The sequence below is a fragment of the Polistes dominula genome, unplaced genomic scaffold, assembly GCF_049000335.1.
Source record: "Polistes dominula isolate Pdom_NZ unplaced genomic scaffold, Pdom_raw_medaka contig_82, whole genome shotgun sequence".
NCBI lineage: Eukaryota > Metazoa > Arthropoda > Insecta > Hymenoptera > Vespidae > Polistes > Polistes dominula.
Genome location: NW_028301046.1, coordinates 7,077,158 through 7,099,996, shown reverse-complemented (window position 1 = coordinate 7,099,996; position 22,839 = coordinate 7,077,158). Strand labels below are relative to the sequence as shown.

At 30.8% G+C, this 22,839-nt stretch overlaps 3 protein-coding genes across 11 annotated transcripts in view; 1 reads left to right on the top strand and 2 right to left on the bottom strand.

The window, feature by feature from the left end:
• Nucleotides 1–987: 987 nt before the first annotated feature.
• Nucleotides 988–2,374, bottom strand: LOC149031673 (uncharacterized). Its single transcript, XM_089175229.1, has one exon. The coding sequence runs from the start codon at nt 2,227–2,229 to the stop codon at nt 1,309–1,311; it is 921 nt and encodes a 306-aa protein (XP_089031355.1). The 5' UTR covers nt 2,230–2,374; the 3' UTR covers nt 988–1,308.
• A 3,863-nt stretch (nt 2,375–6,237) lies between these two features.
• On the top strand, nt 6,238–15,360 carry ninaB (neither inactivation nor afterpotential B). Of its 4 annotated transcripts, XM_089175223.1 has the most exons (13): nt 6,238–7,124; nt 7,216–7,409; nt 7,678–7,773; nt 8,213–8,451; nt 10,624–10,871; nt 10,969–11,115; nt 11,236–11,380; nt 11,479–11,629; nt 11,723–11,952; nt 12,043–12,225; nt 12,394–12,849; nt 12,935–13,033; nt 13,138–15,360. In XM_089175223.1, exons 4-13 carry the CDS (start codon nt 8,374–8,376, stop codon nt 13,309–13,311), a joined length of 1,911 nt encoding a protein of 636 aa, XP_089031349.1. In that variant the 5' UTR covers nt 6,238–7,124; nt 7,216–7,409; nt 7,678–7,773; nt 8,213–8,373; the 3' UTR covers nt 13,312–15,360. The 4 variants fall into 4 exon arrangements, with proteins under 4 accessions (XP_089031349.1, XP_089031350.1, XP_015179593.1 ...); XM_089175224.1 differs by lacking the exons at nt 6,238–7,124; nt 7,216–7,409; nt 7,678–7,773 and adding an exon at nt 9,144–9,253 and having other exon boundaries at nt 8,436–8,451; XM_015324107.2 differs by lacking the exons at nt 6,238–7,124; nt 7,216–7,409; nt 7,678–7,773; nt 8,213–8,451 and adding exons at nt 9,944–10,287; nt 10,356–10,544.
• The window catches only part of ClC-a (chloride channel protein 2), a 30,477-nt gene continuing 21,128 nt past the window's right edge, over nt 13,491–22,839 (bottom strand). For 4 of the 6 annotated variants that reach the window (XM_089175217.1, XM_015324076.2, XM_015324072.2 and 1 more), the window contains 12 exons: nt 19,833–20,118; nt 19,031–19,242; nt 18,441–18,961; nt 18,128–18,362; nt 17,850–18,012; nt 17,530–17,760; nt 17,081–17,304; nt 16,804–16,995; nt 16,538–16,680; nt 16,283–16,454; nt 15,803–16,030; nt 13,491–15,708 (listed from right to left, as the gene is read on the bottom strand). In XM_089175217.1, coding sequence (XP_089031343.1) covers nt 15,535–15,708; nt 15,803–16,030; nt 16,283–16,454; nt 16,538–16,680; nt 16,804–16,995; nt 17,081–17,304; nt 17,530–17,760; nt 17,850–18,012; nt 18,128–18,362; nt 18,441–18,961; nt 19,031–19,242; nt 19,833–20,118 — 2,781 coding nt within the window. In that variant the 3' untranslated portion in view covers nt 13,491–15,534. Of the gene's footprint in view, nt 15,709–15,802; nt 16,031–16,282; nt 16,455–16,537; nt 16,681–16,803; nt 16,996–17,080; nt 17,305–17,529; nt 17,761–17,849; nt 18,013–18,127; nt 18,363–18,440; nt 18,962–19,030; nt 19,243–19,832; nt 20,119–21,436; nt 22,587–22,839 lie in introns of those variants that run through there. The other 2 variants (XM_015324078.2, XM_015324079.2) reach the window with 2 other exon arrangements.

The following is a 22,839-nucleotide window of genomic DNA, read 5'->3' as shown; positions in this document are numbered from 1 at the left end:
CGCCGTGCATTTGCTTTCCATTTTTGCTATTAATAACTGCAAAATAATGGCCATTAATTCGTTTGTCTTCTACGCGTTAGTTACTATCGCGCCCTATACAGAGAGAACAATTCTTTTCTGAGTACTCCGCAGCGAAAGGGCTAACAAGGAGAAGCCGCGATCGTCCCTCCTTGAGGAAAAAAAAATTGGAATTTTTTGAAATTTGGCACACTTGTAGTAGTCCATGAAAAGATTCATTGTGCCTTTAACTTTATGAGGAATAAAATTTCTTTTTTATGCATTTAGTTGAAAATCTCATTTTAAGAACGAAGTATCTAAAAAAGCGTGTGTGATTCGAAAATTATAATATTTTTTCTTTATCAAATATTTTCCAGCGTCTTCTGGGCGTTACAGTTGTAAATGCTTCAATCATTTACAAGATTACAAAAAAAGAAAAAATATAAATATCAGAAATTTTAGAGAAATATTGGCTGTGAAATTATTAGAACTCTAATAATTTCAGATAATATAAATAAATGTTCAGGTAATGTAGTTATAATATTGCCATCTAAAAAAAATGCTCTTGGATAAAAAATTAGAAGTGCTTGCAAATTATGTTATGCGAATATAAGATTTCATAGGGTCGATCAAAAGCACGAATAAATAAAAAAAGTTGTCTGGATTGTCCTGACAACTTTTGTGTGTTTTTGACCGGGACTACCGGTTGACCTTAAGGGGTTATATACAGTTAGACGGCCGAAAAAAAGTGAATTTTCCAGAATTTTTTCTGAGAAACCTTTTAAATTTATTGATCCAAAAATTTATACACATATTATGGTATCTTTTAACTGTATTTTAAGACTTAGTACTAGTAAAAATATTTATTTGAAAAAGAGCTACAGCTGATCTCCAGGAGCTCCTCTCAAAAAAGACGTTTTGCGGTGACCACTATATCTCGGAACTGGATTATCTAAAATTAAAAAACCAAACAGATTTCGTTAAAATAATGTTAAATCTAGTAATTAATCGAAGGAATAAGCAAAATAAAATTTTTTGACAAAATGGCGGTTTCTCAAAAAAAAAAATCGATTCTTCACCGAAATTTCGACCTTAAATTGTTTATAAAAAAAAAAATATCTATCGCAGAGAAAAAATCTTCGATTAATTACTAAAAAATATATTTAAGAAGGTCGTGTTAAAATTTGAGACTAATCGGCTTAGCCGTTTTCGAGTAATGTTGGTCACCGACTTTGATAACACCATTTTGAGAAAAACGCGTTTAAAGTTTGGAATGCACTTTACATGGGATAAAAAAATTTTTTTTTCAACTTACATGGAGTTGTCTATTCCAGGACCATATAATACACCCTCCACCGATTCAGCAGCTTCTAATAACTCAAGCTGATGTTGTCTGCGAGCCATCCTTCCATCTCGGGTGCTCTCACGCGCTCTGAGATCGGAAATGCTCACGCGCTTCTCATCTTCTTTTTCGGCATATGAATGTGCATTGGGCCCAAGTGTAATTCCTATTGCATTCATATAATACAATAGTGATGCCATTCCTTCATTAAATATGCCAGCAGCTATGTATGCAGCAATTTCCACAGTTTTCGAACCGGCTGGAACAATTTTGGGAGAGATTTTCCAAATCAGTTGATTGTAGCTCTCGTTGTTGTTTTGGTTAAAACCACCTACACATCTCTCCAATAAAGTCTCACTGCTGAGATCTGTGAAAATCGGATGTATAGCCTCAGCAACATCTTTTGGTAATGGCTCATAATCATGTTTGAAAGTGGATAATTGATTGGTAGCTGCAGCCTTCTGCCAGTCGCACCATGATTCTGGTCCTTCCGGGCACTTGTGGTGCTGAGGTTCTTCGTCACTTGAACAATAATGGTAATATGTGGCCCATATAGCATTATACATTTTTTGAATTGAATCACAATTTCTCCTTATTGCTAAGCCATAATAAACTGTCAACTTATCGATCATCTTTCCAGTAAGTTTGCCTTTTCCACCGAGGGTTTTTTCTTGTATTTTTTTTCCTTTTTTGTTTTCAACTGTTTCAACATTTTTGGTGACACAATCTCTGAGTCGCGTGCCCATTCGTTTCTGTATGTGTCCAATACATTCTTTTTTTACAACTTCTTGATCACCATAAGGTGCAGCCTTTAAAATTCCTGAGTACGTTTTGGAGTACCGTCTCCGATGTAATTTTTGTACATGACTCCAAGTTTTTTCAATGAACATTGGAACATTTCGATGACTGAATCAACTTCCATTTTCCCAGAAGAACCAGAATGATTTACAGTGCAAGTATCTTCATGTTCTGCATACCATTCCTTATATTCTTCGGTACTGAGTTTCTTCTTCCAAGTTTCACACTGTTTGCAGTAGGAACTTTTCACAACAATATCTATGATTTTACCAGAATAGTATCCGATCAATGATGTCACACCGTACAAGGAACAAAACCCTCGCTTTTTCCATGTACCATCGCCAGATACAGTTAATTCTGACGAATCTTCATTGCCTTGATGTTCGGAAGTCAAATGTTTTTCTTCAGTACAAGCCTGTTGAAAAAGTTTTTCGGTGGCTTTTTTTATACTGGAGTGAATATTATCTATTATCAAATCGTAAGTGGGCTGTGATATAAAGGCTCGCATGTCCATTAATCCACAAAATTTTGCTGCACCTTTTAACCCTAATCCGAGGACTCTCATGACAAATAAAAATCGTCGATTTATTTCATAAGAATGCGCGACAAAAGGACTAGAATTTATGTTACGATCTGCACACTTATCACACAGCAAACCAATTTTAAAACCAAGTCCTCGTTCAGAAGCAGTTTGAAACTTGACATTTCCGTCACAGATCTTACATTTCACATATTCAGAAATTGCTGCAAATTCTGTAATAAAATTTAAAATGCGATACTCAATAGACGGATCACGTAGAACTGAGATTTCCTCTTGTTCTTTAAATTTTTTCGCCGAAGCACTGAAACTACTTTCATCCGTTTCAGCTGTTTTTGGATTAAAAACATTTTTGCGCTTTTTTGTTCTCGACTTACGTATGTTAAGAGATTTTCTGATTTCTCTGGAAGCCTTCATTTTCACGAAAAAATACACAAAAAATATGAACAAACTCACAAGCTTACTGCTTGGCTTTGTTGTTTATACTGACTACCACTCTTAAATATTTTCCAGTTTGAGGTTAGAAAAATACAAATTTACATTTCAGGTATAGCAAAACACTAACACACTGTTGCTTTACACATCTAAATACATTAGAAGGGAAAATTTACAATAGGCAGGTGCATAAAAGGGATAGCGTTCCAGATAGTCGCTGCCGCTCCAACCTTGTACTTCCAAGCACTCTGAAACGCCTTTACAAATTAGCTTGTAACTTTGAAAATATTCACCAGAATGATATGAAATTTTCTGTGTGTATTCTTAAATATATGTACATTAAGAAAATAAAATAAAAAAAAAATCGATTTTTTGAAAATTCTAACTGTATATAACCCCTTAAATGATGCTCTAACTGCGCGCTCTCCGCCCTCTATCTCGAAAACGATTCAACGTATAAAAAAATTTTTAGACAAAAGTTGTAGGAAATTTAATCCTCTACAATATTGATAATAAATATAAATAGCGGAAAACCCATAGGAAACGAGATATTTGCAAAAAATCGATTTTTGTGACCTTTGAACTTAGATTTTAATAGTCCTCTACACCCTATCATATGGAAGTTTTGAGACAACTTTTAACATGTCAAAATACAAGTTTATACGAGTTTATAGCTTCGTATCTCAAATTCCGTGGTTCTTACCTAATTTTGACTAATTTGACTGGACTAACAGAGTTGCGAACTTTCATGAAAATTCCAGATCTCTGTCAAATTATTTGATAAGCATGGTGGATAATATGCTGACATTTTCACGACATTTTGTAACTGTGTAATATTTATAGTCATCAATCCACAATTGATTTATTCCAAATGAAATCTACTTTCGGCTAAAGCTTTTTTATTTATTGTTAGTATAGTGTATCCTATATACCGTATAAATATTGAATTGTTTTTTTTTTAACATCTTATATAATGATATATCTTTTATGGGACGAATTTTTGTTATAAATAAAAAAAAATATTTATAACTGAAAATCAACAATTATAAGCATATATTTGCAGATGAAAGAAAAATTTTGTGATTTAAACAATTTTATTACAATAAATTCATTGTAATAAATAACGGTAAGCATTGATTACCGGTGTAAACTAAGTAAATAGTTATTATCTATTTTTTTCGTAAAAATTTATCCTTCTAGGATCTTTGAATCTTTTCCTCAAATAAAACTGATAAAAATGATCAGAAATTGTTTGCTGTAACGAATTCTTCAAATTATTCTTCAAAGTAACAGAACTTTATCATACCAAAAAAAAGTATGTAAAAGCAAAATGATATATGAATTGTAAAAAAATAAATTTTTACAGATATTCAAACTCAGAACTATTATATACATAATTTTTTATTCGATAAACACCGACGGAAGTACAAATAATAACAATTATTACAGAAAAAAATTGTTTCGTTTGCTTCTACTGCAGACAATTCGAAAAATATTTATTTTGTTATTTTATGTTGATGACACTAGTGACTGTCATGAAAATTGATATTAGTTGTTTCGGAGGAGTTATAGAATTAAGATGTATACGCTATCTCATTAAAAAAACAAAAATTATTTAGTAAAATGCTGAAAAATTAGTAGATATGTTACCTGAAAGTAATTTTGACCTATAGAGGATTGAAATGAATCTCTTATAATTCCATCTAACTTTCAAATTACGCAAAAAATAGATAGAAAAATATGTTTCTTTTTTTTCATTATTTCTAGGAATACTACTGTCACTCAAGGTTAGTATATTTCACGTGTTCTTTTATATCATGAGTATTGTGCTGTATATAAAAGAAAAAATGTAAAGAATAAGGCACCAAACGGAGGCAAAAAACTTTAAAGAATAAGTATTTATTTTATTGCAGAGGATAAAAGCTAATAAAAGCCAATGAAAGGATTTTTTCTCATGGTTATTTTTTGTAATGAAATTTCATTTTTTTTTTTGAATGGAACTTTATATATTTCTTTTGTGTGTTTGATATTCTGGTAAAGTATGAAAAAAGTGAATACAAATGATCTGCATGACCATATTTCATTTATTCTCGAAATATGTATACCTAAAGATAATGAAAATTTCCAAAAGATATGCATTATACGTTGTGTATTATACCAATAATAAGTAAAAAAAAAGCGATAAGTGAGAGAAATCAATAAACAGAGACTATGTAAACATGTAAATGTATGATGAATCTTAACATCTAAAATAATAGATCCTTACTTTATCAAATGTACTCTTACGAGACAAAAAAACATATAAAAAATAAGTTGATTGAATTGTTGAGATATATTTTTTAACTTTTAATGATAAATATTATATATATCAGATCCTTTTTTTTTACCACTCTGTATGTATAGGGTGAAAAAAATGGTTCGTTATTTTTAGATTAATTACTATTCATTAATTTATCGTTTTTGATCAAAGAGTGTATTTTTTGTTTCTGTTTTGGAAATTTCCCTACTGTATAGAAGCAACGGGGATTACATTATCATTATTTTTTCTTTTTCCTATTATAGAAAATTTTGTATGTCTCCTTTTTATTTCACACACAGCTGACAAATTCTTGTTGACACGATATTTATTTATATATACATACACACAACACACACCTTATGTTCTATAATAATTTTTGTTATCTTTCTTATTTTCACCTTCTTTTTCTTATTTTCCAACAAATTATTATCTCCAAAACGAACATCTGTTATTGTTGTCGTCGAATGTCATCCGAAAAGAAATTGACTTATATAATTACGTTGAATGCGTGTGTACACCATGTCATGTATCGATAAGTCATTTTCAACTGATCGATGAATGATCTTTCTTGTTAGCTTCTCTTTGAGATTTGCACGTATCGTTAAGCTATATATATATTATACATATATTGAGTCGGAGAAAAAGTTTTTTCAAAATTTCAATATGCGAGAATAAAAGAAGTATTTCTTTATATTATACCAGTGGTTCCTAAACTTTTTGTCCTACCGCCCCCTTTCCAGAAAAAATATTACTTAGCGCAGCGCCCCCTGAAAATTAATTTTTTGTTTTTTTTTGTAATTCAACAAAAAATTCATACCCCCTCCCCCAAATGCACCCCCCTGAATCGCTTCACCGCCCACAAAAGGGCGATAACGCCCATTTTGGGAACCACTGCTTTATACTATATAAAAATCTACACGTTCATATATATTTTAATATTATAAATATATGTAGTGATATTATTTTAAAATTCTATAGTAAAAAACAAAAGAATTTTTCGTTTCGACAATTAAGCTACTAGAAAATTGTACGAGAATTCGAATTTTTATATCTTACAAACGAGCAAGAGATAAGCACATTATCTTTTTTTTTCCTTTTTTTTTTTAAGTAACAAAGTAAACAACGTTCGAGATATAAACGATCATACGCATCGAGGATGCTGATCGTTTAATAAAGAAAAATAAAATCAAGGAAAAAACACAGCTAACGTTTCGTAATGAGTCTTATTCGCAAACGATAAAATAATCAAACTCAATGTCATATTAACATCTTCCTTCTTAAATAAACATTGAGAAATATCATGTGAATTAGCATTTTCTTTTTTTTTTATTTTAATTAAAAAAATAAATAAATGAATAAGCCAAACGAAAGATAAAAAATGGAATATCTTTTTTTTTTTAATAAAGTAAACAGTTAATTCAAAAATATTAAAAATTTTATATCGTGTGATCTATAAAAACGTCTGGAAAGTAATATGAGAATGCTTCCCACATATGATTCTTCTCACGATCGTCAACGCTAATTAATGAATTTGTACCAGGCAAATGTAATGGACATGACAGTGCATAAACAATCCGTTAACAATTTTTTTATTATTAGCGAGTCATCTGAAAGCTTTCAAAAATACAATTGATGATTGAAATAACCCAACTATCTTAGCAAAACGGATGAGACATTGTTTATTATTGGAAAGGAGAATAAAAAAATTAAAAGAGGTAAATGGTCATGCTTTAAAAGAATATTCCTTTTATGGAAAAAAGGTATTGAAGAACTCGATTTAATACGTTTGCCTCGACTTATTTTCAGTCGACCTTGACCTATAGCACGTAATGTAGTAAACACAAACAAGTGGATCGATAAAAACGAGCTGATATCCCGGATTCCACGTGAACGGAACGCGTGGTGTGTGTATTCTTCCTGCTATTCCTTAATTAATAAAATTTCCTGGGATAAAAAGAAAAGAAAAAAAGAAAAGAGGATGATTTAAGTGTTTCATTAAGGTAAGTATTTCGCTCAGAAAATTTTTCAAGAATTAACTCTTGTTCTCGTTATCCAAGAATTTATATCGTCCGATTGTAAAATCGTAATTACTTTGACATAAATAATCGTTTAATCGAGATACAAGAAAACAACAACAAAAAAGGAAAGAAAAGAACGTTACGTTATTAGCGTAAACAAAACGAGTTAAGCGCGCGCGCGTATTAATTTTATATTAGTCAGCCGGTATACGGTCGTTACTAATTGGATTTTATTGCCTTTGTTGCGTAGGTGCTAGCGACATTTTGTGCACGTGACAAGCACGTGGGGCTCCGGAGTGGATTACGTGTGCGTTGGTGCCTGCGCAGAGTCCAAGTAACGGGGGAGGTTCGTTTCGATCCGATATTCTCTTTCGTTTTTCCCTCCACCACTAAAATCCCCACCATCAAAGCTTCCTCCACTCGCCCCGTTGCCCTTTTGCTAGCGCACCCACTCATTCTCATAATCAGTATCTCTCTGTATCTTTCTTTCTTTATTTTCTTCTATCATGTAAATGCAAAAGTATCTCAATGCATAACATTCGGAACATATTTAAAAGACGCATAATTTTAATCTTTGATTAAAGAAAAAGTTTCATTTACTTTTTAAAATTTTTTTTCTTTATTTTTTTCCTTTCCGTTATTCTCGTAATGTATAACAATTTTTGTGCATTTTGTGATTTACCATAATTTCGCATAGTAATCACAATTTTTTGCGATAAATTTACGCTAATTGTTATGAACAATATATTGGGATATTTCATACGTAAAAAAGAAACAATTTTCAGGAGATTAGTACAAATCTTATTATTTAAAAACTGGGGTGGATTTTGAATCGTTTTACAAATAAATTTTGGCTTACACCCAGTCAGCCATTCGATTGCCACCGGGTACTTAAAGTTAAGTCTCCCATTTTCGAATTGTTGAGACTAGAATTTATTTTAATAAAATGGCGGAACAAAGTAAATCGTCAACAGTAATGGGAAAATGGACATCTTTGTCGAATAATTTCGATAACTTTTTCGAGGTAACAGATTTGGTGTTCGTAATAATACGAAATTTGTATGTATTGTAATTTTTAAATAATTGATGATACTTCTATATAAATAATTTAATTTTATTTCTATATTTCTATTTTTCTTTCTTGCTTGCGTATGTGTGTGCATGTTAGCTATAAGTATCATCATTTTTTAAATTTTTTGCACGAATTTAAAAAGTTAATGCATACACACACACACACACACACACACACCACACACAATATAAATTTGCTATAGTTTTTTTTTTTTTCAAAACAAATGGATCAAATTCCAGATTTAGCAAATGTTTAAAGTTGTCACAAGCAAATGTACAAACATGTCCACTAATTATAGACTGCAAAAAAAGAAAAAAGAGAAAAAAAAGAAAATAATGAGATGAGGAATAAAAAAGGATTCGCTCGTCGGACGAAAGATTTTGCTTAATATTTTTTATATGACTCATAAAGAAGGAAAAAAAATCTTGTTTTTTAATCCAATCGTGCCATGTATTTATATTTTCCTAATATACACGTGTTAATGAAGCTCGTCAATAAATATATACATACATATATATATATATATATATATATATATATATATATATATATATATATATATATATATATATATATTAATTTAGTACAATCATTTTTATTATGCATAAATTAGTTCTTGGATATTTATATCCTGCGTATAATAGAGAATGAGACATTGTCTGAAGAACACATATACCAGTGGCATATACAGCGATTGGCGAGCATATTTCGGAACATTTTATACATTTGATGTAACAAAATGGCAGTTTTGTCGGTAAGTTAGACCACTTGCGAGTTTTAACTTTATTTAATCTAACTAATTGTATTTTAACCATAACTTATTTTAATTTTAAATTAATTAACTCGTGCTGTTGTTACACGATTATATCTAATTGTAACACCCATGATTAGAATGCAGTTCACGTTTTTTTTTAAATTCTATCACTTATTTTATTTCTCTTGAAGACGCTATAAAAAAACATATATTTCTTTTCTAATGGAACGCCATAATAGTTCAAAAATTACAAAAAATCTTATAAAACTTTTATTATATCATAAAGAAGACTCTTTAAAATAAATGTCTAATGATCATTTCTTTGAGAGTGCTATCACAGTAAAGGATCTTGCGATGGGGATTGGAGGTACGATCAAAAGATATTTCTAATAAATGTCAGTAGTTTTGAAAATAGAATTTTCAACAAAATGTGTAGATTAAGAATTTTGGTATGAAATACTCCATATTGTATAAATGTTATCTATATACGTGTGCTTTTAATTACATTATTCAAAAGGTATAACAAAAATACGAAATATATTAGTAACAAAAATAAATGTAACGCTTATTAATTCTTAGATTTTATTACGAATAAATAAAATATTCGATTTATTATGCATTCAATTCGACGAAAAAATACTTCTTAATATATTTAGTCATATTAAAAGTGACACTTGTAATGTTAGAAATATATAAAGATCCGGAAAGGATTCGGACAAATGTGTTATTTCACATAGAAGAATATTTACGAAGGTTGCACGTGCACGTGAAAATCGAAACCCGATTAATAAAGCACGTGGCAATTCCTGTGGCTTCGAGCAAGGCAATGCTATCTCATAAATCAATCAGGTCAGATTCAAGGAGTCTACGTTGTAAGGTCAAGAGAATAGTGTCATTCGTTTCGCGAACTTGCCGCGTTTATCATGGATTTTACTCATAAAAGAGTATATCAGATTCTGTCATCTATACTGGAACCACTCGAGGTAGATTTGCCTACGGACGAGGACGGTGACGAGGAAGTGTAAATTTTTAAAGTAAAAATAAACATTAGGATTTATATTTTTGTTTAAAAAAAAGAAAAAAATATACAACTGTGTTTTAGTGAATTCCTTTACAAAAAGAAAAAAAAAATACTACACAACATTTTGATTGAAAATTTTTTACCTCTAATATGAAACGTACGAGCAGTTATCGTAGATCGTTATCTACCGAAGATCTATGTTCAAATTTAAATATTATCGATGATCTTATAAATGAGAGATATATCAAAAAATCTAACACCTCCTTCAATGTATGCATCAATACATACATTATTTAGGATACCTCGATCGAATTGTTGATGTAAACGTGATCGTTGTTCATTTTTATAGATCAACAATGATACTAATTTGGTAAAAAACAATGACACGGAAAATGGACCGAATTATTGGCCAAATTGTGATGCATCTACTTGGACAAGATCTTGTGAATATGAAGTAATCGATCCGATTCCTGGACATATTGTTGGTAAAATACCAAAGTGGTTGAAAGGTACTCTATTGAGAAATGGTCCTGGGAGTTTGAAAGTTGGCGATTATACTTTCAATCATTTGTTCGACAGTTCGGCTCTTTTGCACAGGTAACAATGAAATATTTACTAAGAAAATTTGTTAAACTATTATCAAAACGAAAAGATTTATCATTAATTCTCATTTAACTTAATAATAAATTGAAAGGTTTGAGATATCGAATGGAAATGTAACTTATCAAAGAAGATTTGTACAGACTGAGATTTATAAAAAAAATAAAGCTGCTCAAAGGATCGTGGTATCGGAATTTGGTACGAAAGCTGTACAAGATCCTTGTCAAAGTATTTTCAAGAGGTAAGAAAAAAAAGAAAAAAAAACAAAAAAACTTTACAAATATAATATTTTAGATTTAAAGTTATTGACAATATATAAAGAAATGTATGTTGACGAGTTACTTACGTCTACTTATGTTAGAGTTGCTGCAGTATTTAATCCATCGGAAAGCTTCTCAGATAACACGATGATATCGGTTTATCCACTTGGTGACGAGTATTACACGTTCACGGAATCTCCCGTAATCCATCGGATTGATCCGGAGACCTTGGAGACCAAGAATAGAGTAAATAACGTTCAAACAAAAAGATATCTTTTTACCAAATCAATTGATTGACTTCATTTTGTTTTTATTTATTTTTCTTTTTTTTCGAATCTTTTTAGGTGAACGTATCAGATTATGTGAACATTGTCAATCATACTTCTCATCCTCACGTTATGAATGATGGAACTGTTTATAACGTTGGACTTAGTATAACTTCTCGAGGTCCTGCTTACACCGTTGTTTGTTTTTCACCTTCTAGAATTATTATTGGTAATTTAAGTGATATAATCTATTGAAAATTAATAATGAAAGTAGAAGAGATATTTATATTACAGAAATTTTATAATTTTTTATTTGTTATAGATGAAAATAACGAAGAAAAGGAATTATCAATGTTTGATCAAGCAATTATTGTTGCCACTTGTCCATCGAGATGGTTAATAAATCCTTCTTATATGCATACTTTTGGAATAACAGAAAATTATTTCATTATCATTGAACAACCCTTAGCTGTTTCTCTTTTAAGTATGATGGCTTGTCAGATCAAACAAGAAGCTATGATAGGTTGCTTGAAGTGGTATGAAGATAAAGACGTATGAATGTTTTCTTTATATCACTATAATATCAATTACTTCTATTATATGTGTGATCATATTTATATCTACCTAATTGAACATTTACAGACTCTCATACATGTAATATCGAAAGAGACTGGCCTAATAGAGAGGACTTTTATCGCTGAGACATTTTTTTATTTACACATTATTAATCAATTTGAGACTCGTGACAGAGATTACATCGTTCTAGATATCTGTTGCTATCGAGATGCAAAAATGTTGGAGTGTATGTATATTGAAACGATAAAGGTATGTAAATCGTTGTTCGATACTTAAAAAAAAAGAAATACAAAATAAATACTTACAAATATATCAATAATATAGTCGATATATGTATTATTTGCATATAAAAATAATTATTGATAAGAAAATTGATGTATTACACTTACTTTTCTTCTTTATAATTTTTTTGTATAGAATTTACATAAGAATCCAGATTACGCAAAATTATTTCGCAGTAGACCTTTGCGTTTTATTTTACCTATGAAAAAACCATCGAACGACGTTCCAATGGAATATAATTTGATCAACGTTAAAACGGTTTATCAAAGTGCTGAAGTTTTTGAAGGATTAAAACTAGATGAGAAAAATGAAGCTAACGTTGAAATTGTTGAAAAGAATACCTTTGAAAAAGATACAAACGTAGAGAAATCCAATGGAATGAACAAAAGGAACGAGGATCGAAGTAGAAATCTTTTGAGAAGAAAAGCAACAGCTCACAGATTACCAGACGGGAATATTTTGGTTAAACCAGAACTTCTTTGTGATTTGGGTTGTGAAACACCTCGTATAAATTATGATTCTTACGTTGGTATGGAATACCGCTACTTTTACGCGATATCCAGCGACGTTGATATAGAATATCCCGGCACGGTAATTACAAAGATAACATTATAACGAATAAAAAAAATTATTTGATATTTTATTCAATTAATACAGTTTATTACTTCGTCCATAGTTAATTAAAGTGGACACGGTGAAGAAAACGAAGAAAATGTGGTGCGAAAAAAATGTTTATCCTAGCGAACCAATTTTTGTACCTGATCCACATGGAAAGGTAATATATTATATTATATATATATATATTTATATATAAATATAAGTTATCACGTAACAAAGTAAATGGTCGATTCTTTTACGTTTTAAAATGTGTTCTACCAGAAAGAGGACGATGGAGTGATCGTAAGTGCTCTTTTGTGGTCCCAGGATCGCGAGAACCAAGCTGGTTTACTGATTTTGGATGCTGAAACTTTTACCGAAATTGCGAGAACTACCTTCAATACACCTGGACCTGTACCAAAATGTTTGCATGGTTGGTTTATATTTAATAAATAATACTGTTCGTTAAGTTAACTTAAACACAGATAGATATTAATGGTATTAAATGTTTATATCGATTCGTGTTCTATATGGTAAAAAGTATTTAATGTTCCTATCTATAATAATAATAATAATAATGACGGGGTAATTATTATTGAAGTAAATAATATAATTATTTTTAAATGATAACAAGATTTAATATTTCATGTGTGTATTCCTAGATTCATCATTAGAACCTTTATTGTTTATATAATTAATTTTTAAAGTCATATTGTCATATATTATACAAAAAAATGTTTTTTTTTACCGAGAATATTATAAAGATCAAATTTCCTGAATATCTTAATGAAAAATTAAGGACGATAAATTGTTTAGTATTATTCACAATAACGTAGTAATGTACGTATTTATAAAGTGCTATTATTATATTAATTTGATCAACTTTGTTAATTAATTGTTTTTAAGAGGATATATATATATATATATATAGAATGCATCATGGAAATAAAATTGGATGGAATGTACAATACTCTAAAATCTATGGGCTTTTGTAACATATATAGGATAGAGTACCCATTCTGATTACAAAATTTCATGATATTATTGTACGCGTCTTGTGTTTAATTTCTTATTAATTTATAACGTTGAGTTATATATAGAAGAAAATATTCAAGGTAGCTTAATCTCTTACGTTCATGACATTATTTGTCAAAAGATAAAAAAGATTTGTTTTTATCTAAATACATTTTTATTTATTACGATCGCGTGCATTTATTATATATTTAGATAATTAAAAAAAAACGAAGCAAACATTATTAAATTAAATGCATATAAATATTTACAATTGCCAGTATATTTTTAATAGAAAGAAAAATAATTATTAGTTAAGTTATTATAAACGGAATTAATGTCATGATCGTTGCGATAAGATACCTTCGTATGTTCTTTCCTTAATATCAGGACATGCGATGCGAGCGTATTTCTCTTATATCTCAATCAATAAATCTAACAATTATAATAAATAATAACCTGGCACAACCATAGTCAGATAGTTAGGAGCTAAGGGAGTTTTTCCATGAGTGCTATATCATCCTTGTTCTACTTAAATAATTACTTTCTTATTAACTAAATTACGCTTGGATTTTTGTGCTTTTGTTTTTTTCTTTTCTTTCTTTCTTCCTCTTTTCGGACATTAGGATACGATCTTTTGTCTTTGACACTTTGAATCATTTTGTCCATTTTTATATTAAATAAAAAAATACATTATTATTATATAATTTATCCTACTTATAATAATAAAGAAATCGTGATTCACGCTACAATATTGAGCATTAAGCCTTATTTAGGACCATCGATGCTTGTTTCACTTTATACAATGATGAATTATTTAAGATTGATATTCACAACTTTCATTTTTCTTTGTTTTTGAATATACACTCGCAATTGATTTCCTTATTTGAATTGCGAATCATTTGGATTCTCATTCATGCTTACGCACTTTAATGCATGTGTATATATATGTAATGTATATGTTACGTATATTTATATTATACTATATTGATTTATATCGATAGATGATCAAACATATGTTACCGTAATATCTTTCAAGCAAACTCATTTACATAAATTTACCATTTCAAAGTTCTTCGTATAACTATGTATATTTATTTATTTATTTATATGTATATACATATATATATAAATTTCCTTGGATAGAATTCTTCCTACAATGACATTTATATGTACGAATAAGAGATATCAAGTGACACAAATAAAAAAATATTTGGTTACGTCTAAATAGTTCCAAATTAGAAAAATAATATGATTCAAAAATTGATGTCCAAATTTAAGTAGTATTTAAAGAATTCTCTTTCTTTCTCTTTTTCTATACATATAAATATATATATATACACATATCAGTAACTGTTTTGTACACCTCAAACTTAAGTACGAGAGGAATATATGCAAGTTACTGCCATTATGTGATGAAGAACTTGTTGCTTATACATATACCACATTAGGAAATTATAAGATCGCAAAAAAAAAGTAAGGAATAGGTTAAAAGAGGCGCGCATCTCACAGGTGCATCTTTCAGGTCACGCTACTCACACATGCAACGTGACTATCACATTTGTTGTTTGCTATTTCTTTTTCTTCCTTTCTTTCTTTTTTCTTTCTTTACTTGTCATTCTGTTTTTTTCGCATCTTTCTCTCTCTCTCTCTCTCTCTCTATTTATCTCAAACTTTTTCAATTTTCTCATTCTCGATGGAACTAACAGAGTTCATCGTACTAATGTTCTTATTTTCTCCTTCTGTTTCACTCTTTACAAGACTGGAATTCGAAGCATCAACGTGGGATTCCACATGCATTGGCAAAATTCCTGCGTTAGCGTCCTCGATGGCTTTTCTTAACTGAAATCAAATAAAAATAAAATAACATATTTATTTCGATGACTTTAGAAAGATATTGGTCAATATTTTTTGTTTTTTTTTGATCACGACAAACCTCTTTTAATGCAACTACTCCGACCAGCCTTCCAATGGCCGTCACGTAAGCATGGTTCACACCGACCATGCTGAAAAGGCTATGGACTTTTAATAAGGACGTTCTTTCTACAAGTTGGAACGGTGCCGGATCGATGTGACACCTAGAAAAATCAACTTCGAGAGCCATCTCACTTTCTTCCCATCTTTTTTGATCTTCGGCTGACATATCGATTACTCTTTCCCTTGGCTAAACAAAAAAATAATAATAAATGCATAACAATGTAATGCTTTTAAAATAAATATTAGGGGGACCGGAAAATAATATCTTTTCCATATTTGTTTATCATTTTTTCATCAATCATTTATCAGCCCAATGTGTATTTTAAAATTCATGTTGGAATTGTAATGTATAATATTTAAAAACGAAATTACTTTTTGGTCCCCCCCCTAATATAACGATCACGAGAATAAAAATATTGGTCAATTTTCGAATACTCACCAATTGTACTTTTTTCGACGTAGCTGGACTAGAAGAAAGCATAGGTTGATGTACCTGAGCGTCCATACCATCCTGACTTTCACGTACCGTAGTAGGACCCATTTCTGGATCCGGATCAACATCTTGCAAAGTTGCTGATTTTCGAAAAATTGCTTCAAAGGCCAGACGTATTCTGAAGATTAAAAAAAGGATAAATCTTTGAATATCTAGAAGTTCTTGAAACAGTATAAGAACGTAAAGATAACGTCGGTTTACCTGCTTTCTGCTCCAGTAACTGTTGTGTAAGGTGTTACAGCTGGGCTGACTAGCGGACTAAATCCTTTTAAGGTAAAGGAATTGGTTTTCTTTAAAATAGATTTCTTTGGTTGTGTTCCGAATACTGGTGAATGGTACGTATGCTAAAATAAAACGTAAAATATGAGAGTGCAAATAATGAATATATTTTCCTTAAAAAAAAGAAAAAAAGGAAGAAAAACATCGATCGTTTAGGGTCTGACGTCACGTTTAACAACGCTACTTACATGATCCGTACCGCCACCGTTATTTGCCGACATCGTTAAATCATTAACACTTTGTCTTTGCATTTTAAGAATGTCCGGTGCTGGGATGACCTCGAATCTGGAAGGTCTCCTTGTTCTTTCTTGTTCTCTCAATTGACGTTCCATCTCTTCTTTTGCTCTTTCCTCTGCTTCTTTGTGCCATTTTTGAGCGACCTATAAGCGAAATATAACAAAATACAATAGTATAAAAAATACAATAAAAGGAATCTTAAAAGATACAAATAGAAAGTGATCTTACCTGTAATCTCCTTTCACGTCCAATATGTTTTTCTATTAATTTTATCAATTCTAGCCTTTGAATAGAACCCAATAATATCATAGATTCTGGATTATCTACAAGCGGAAAGCCACGAAGTTTGCGATTCTCCTTAAGTATCTCTTTGAGTTTTTGATAAGTGATGCCGTGCCAAATGTATTTCACATCGCGTACCATAAAGTCTTCGACGTAAACGTTGTACATACCTGTGAGAATTGTTTTATATTATTTTACAAGGTTTCTTAAATGAAAACACATATTCATAGAAATGAATTGAAACTATAGCGTTACCTTGCTATGAATCCAAAAAAGAATGTTTTATAAGACAATTGTATGAATTATGAGTACGATCGATAGGGTGATTAAGAGAAAAAAAAATACAAAAACAAAAATAATGAAATAATGTAGAAAAATAGATAGAAAAAATGTACCTGAACTCGACGGTAGAAGATCCGGTAGGTAAGGTAATTTTTTGATAAGTATTATGCTGTCGTATATGCTCGGTTGTAACAGTGCAGCAATCGCGTTACTGATCAATACTGCTATCATTATTGGTACAATGTGAGTGATTTGTCCTGTCATTTCAAAAATGATAACGCTTACGGAAATAGTATGAGTTACGGCACCGGAAAAGGCAGCCGCTCCTACAGTAGCGTAACCACCTAAATAAAAATAATAACAATTTAATATTTCGTTAATATAATTACGAACTTGGATAAATTCATTGAAATATATTCAATGATTAAATTACCTGGTATAATTGGAGTAATAATTCCATTATATCTAACACCAGTCGGAAACCAAAATGCCATTGCTTCGCCAACGGTTCTTCCAAGGGCTGCGCCAATTTTGAAAACAGGGATGAAAATGCCAGACGGTACGGGTACTGTCGAGCTTATGATGGAAAAGATGAACTGGAATCGAATCCCACTCTTTCTATTGACTGCATTCATAATATTCCCTTATATGCGAGCTCTCTCAAATAATAATAAAAATATAATTCGCGTTACCGTTGTATTGTCTACTTACAGTGAAGAGAACGTAGCTGAGGAGACCGGTGAAGACGTCGGTGTACGGAGTAGACCAATGTTTGACTATATTCATTTCTTCGACCCCCAAGTTATCCTTGGTCCAAGTAAAATTCGTAAAAAGTCCATATACCTGATCGTGAGTGTTCAAATCACCGGCCATAAATTGGCCTAATCCCAAGGGGAACGACACCGATGATACCAGAAGAGATACGATACCAGGATATAAAAAGCGACTGGAAAATATGTCATTGTTAAAAGAGTTCATGAATTTTTATCAGAGTTTAAATAAAATATTTAAAATAAGAGTTTACTTTTTCTGAAGAAAGCTGTTCATACTCTTATTTTTTCTCATAAAAATAACGTATTGTCGATGCAACCAGACGTAAAACGCACCACTTAGGCCGCTTCCAACACCGATAAGAGCAAAGACAAAAAGTTCGTAAGGATCGAACGGAAAGTCCATAGTAAAATTGGTGACAAACATAGCCGTAATAGTTTCTTCCCTTTGAAACCATATTGCCAGGAGTCGAAACATCGTGGCACCACATACGGCTGCGAAAAAACCACGCCAATAATTTCGTACCGCGAAGTATACTGTAGTGACCTCGATGCTGAAGAGGACACCTCCGATGGGTGCCGCAAAACATGATGCTACACCAACCGCGCAAGCGGCAGCTAACATTTCACAGTTTCTACTTTCGTTTTCGTAAATGCCTTGAAAACTGGTGACTAATTTTGATAAAAGAGTCGCTACGATGCTGGCAATGTGAACGAATGGACCTTCCTTTCCCAGAGGCAAACCTGAACCCAATGTGGCTGTTAATCCGATCACCTATTGGCAAGCAAAAGATAAACGATTAATTTGTTGTTTGAAATTAAAGGAAAAATTGAGTATACCAACCTTTGCAATAAGGGTCCGAAAAGTTAAATACTCTTTCAAAGCTACACCTCTTAAAATAGTTTTCATTTCTGGTATACCAGAGCCTATGCTTTGCGGTGCCACTATATGTACAAAACCAGCACTGAATAAAATTAGGCAAACGGGCAACGAAACCCATGCGAGATACTGGAGCGCTGGATGAGACGTCAGATCTTGATATAGCCATATTCTAGCTGGTGAAAGAAACAAATAGATTATTAAGAATACTTAAGAAGAATAAGTGATTTTGTAAATATTTCTATTAGGTACTTAAGAGAATTTTGCATGATATTGGAACCTCGGTAATACGAGATAAAATTTTTGAAGGGGTCAACAACTTTAGGTATTTAGGATCAATCGTAAATCACACGAATGAAATAAACGAAGAACTGAAGAAAATAATCAATTTAGGCAATGCATGATATTATTCAGTCAATAAACTATTCAGCTCACGGGTGCTGTTAAAGCGCTTAAAAATTAGAATATACAGAACGATCATTCACAGCGAGACATGTGGTCACTTACGTTATGGGACGAAAAAAAATTTAGGGTATTAGAAAAGAGTTCTTCGCAATGAGGGAACAGACAAATGAAGAAAACTACATCACATATAAGTACACCGATTGTAAAATAAATTGGACATTATTAACGTGTAAAATCACGCCGACTAAGATGGACAAGCCACGTGGCATGTATGGGCGAGAAACGAACAGCGTATAAAATACTGATCGGTATACCTAACGGGAAAAAATACAATAATAATAATTAGATACTTAAGACTGACCGTTGTTGCACATTGAAATCCCACGATCCATGGCATAACTGATGAGAGCCATAATAACACCCAAAAGTGCCAAAAATACCCAATCTTCGCCCAATCTAGCTCCTGTGTGTTTCCAAGCAAAAGCAAGCAATGCCAAGAGTTTTCTACACAATGGACCTCTTCTTGATTTTCTAAGATCCTCGGCTCTCGTCTTGTCATACTTTTTTCTTGCCTTCTCATGATACTTGAGTCTTCTTGCTTCTTCCTTCGCGTATTCCCCAAGGTCCTTCGTGTAGCGACCATACATCTAGGATAGAAATCGATCGAATATCAAATTGTGATAATATAATACACTTTTACGTGTTACGCAAACACAACATGCAAATCATAACCGAGAAAATGCTGAGAATATAATAAAAGCTAGATAAAATATACTAACTCTTAATAATGATTGTTTTTAAGAGCACTGGCATATTGTTGATAGCAATTTCAATCATTTTGTAGCATGCGCGTTTTATTTTGTTGTTTTTCTTGTTTTTTATTTATTTTACAAAAAGAAGATAAAAACTATAATAATATATAAAAAAAAGAAAGGAATAATTTCGATAATTGACAGAAGAAATCCGATGATATCTCTTGTGTCCACCGCAACGTTCGGCGCGAGACTGCCGACAAATTTCAAGTATGTACTTTTAATATCAATCTACCTAAACACAATCAAATTTTATCTAATCTGTAAAAATTCTGTCAATAATGGATTGACAATGAAATCTAAATTTAATCAAACTACAAATTATTATATAATCCATGAATTTTTATCTATCGATTTTAAGATCTTGATCGTTGTTTTAAATGTTGTTTTTTTTGTATATTTCTATCGCTTCCAAATAATCATAGAAATAAAATCCCACACAGATTTGTTGAATATAGATCAATTTACAAAAAAAGAAAAAAACGTAAAACCAGCCTAAAAAATTCACGATTAGCACCAAAAGAAACTGAAATATGTGTTTTAAGCACATGATAGCACGTGTTCGACTATTACGTTTCTACAATCGATGATCATCAAGGCTTACCGATTATCTATCTATTCCAAATTTAAATAGCGAGATAACAACGAACGATATGTTATTTTAAATGAAATATTCTCAATTTTTACGGCATAAAACATATATCATACCATTTATGATAAGGAATGTCGTTATCGTTTTAAAATTTGTATGGCTCATTACCCTTCAAATTTGAAATTTTTTCTTTTTATTATCCTTGAAATAAATGATATATATATAATGATATATACATATATGTATATATTTAATGCGATGATTATGATGAAGATAGTGATAACGATGACGACAACTGGAATTGATGATGCAAGTGGTCATATAAAATTAGATACACTTAAAATGAAAAATTAGTCATTCGAACAGATGGAGGATATAATAAATCATCATTACTGTATAGAATAAACAAAATTCGAATTATTAACATATACCTATAAGACACACACAAAAATGTGAAATCAAAAAAAAGAAATGATTTTTATTAAAAATGAAATATATATTGTTGAAACGATTAATTAGAAACGAATAACAAATTTGTTGTAAATTAAGCAACGAGCTTACACTCACAATGTAGTCATCGTTACAGACAAAGTATGCCCTGTTAAGTAGAACGGCCGGCATGAAAGCTAATAATGATATTCTCAGAAAGAAGTGATGGAAAATAATAAACGTCGATAATTGGAATAACGTCTCAAGTAATTGATGACGATTTTTTCCAATTTTCCAACTTAGGCTGGATCTTTATAATAGATAGATCAAACATTCTTTTTTCCTTTTTCTAATCATCCAATTGATGATGATTTTCCATATCGATTATTTGATACGCTCAATCGGTGCTCTCTCTTACCAAATGTGGTTGTTGATAGATATAAGAAACAACTCTCCGATACGTATCTCGTCGAAGAATGTTCCTTTTAAATTTGGCAAGTCGTCGTTTAAAATCAGTTTGTTATTTCTGGCAAAGCAAACTGATTCTTCTTAGGTTTAGCGGCCTATCCTTATTGTTCCTTGCTCTTGGCAATCACGGTTGAGTGAAAAGAGAAATAGAAAGATAGAAAGATAGAAATAGTGAGAAAGATAAATGACAGATAACACGTAAAGTCACACTATTATAATAATCTTATAAAATCCATGTTCTCTCTTTTTCGTCAAATCGTTTATACTCAATAGATAATAAAACAAATTTTCACGATAAATATTTTTCTTAATTTTCTTCATCGATCGTTAAATAAAATATAATATCAGTTTATTAACGTTTATTCATTAAATCCTTGCAAACTTCTTTTTTATAATCTTCCTTGCTTACAAACACGATGATCATTTTCTTCGAAAAACTTTTCTTCTTATTACTAAATCATCAATTACTAAATTGATGATTTTTTCCGTTCTTTACTTTTCTTCTATGAAAAAAAATGGATTTACTGTCCCCGTCCACACTTATTTGCATGCAGAGGAAAACTGCGGAGGAAAACTGACGACGACGACAGTTTTCGTACTTCCACTACCAACATATTTGTTGAAAATTGGCAACGATCGAAATTCTTATTTTTAGCAATTTCTAACGTGCAACGTTAAAGGGCGGATCCTTATTGTTTACAAGGATATAATTACAATCCTTAATATTTCTATTGACATCAAACACGTATTTATATATATTTTCGTTTTACTTTAACAATTATTTTAATTATGAATTAATTTTTATCTAACATTATAATATCAAAATCTATATATTCTATATATACATTTATCTATCTATTTGTCTCTTGTTTACGCACGGATGTACACATCCTTTGAATGTTGGCTATTATATATGTTCGTGTCGGCTATTTTTATTGTTTATATTATCTTTATATTATATTATATATTATATTTGTTTAAATTATGAACAGAATATAAAAAGAAAAAAACCAAAAAATATACAAATTGATTTAATATTTGTCTGTTAATAATATTCTTTAAAAGGA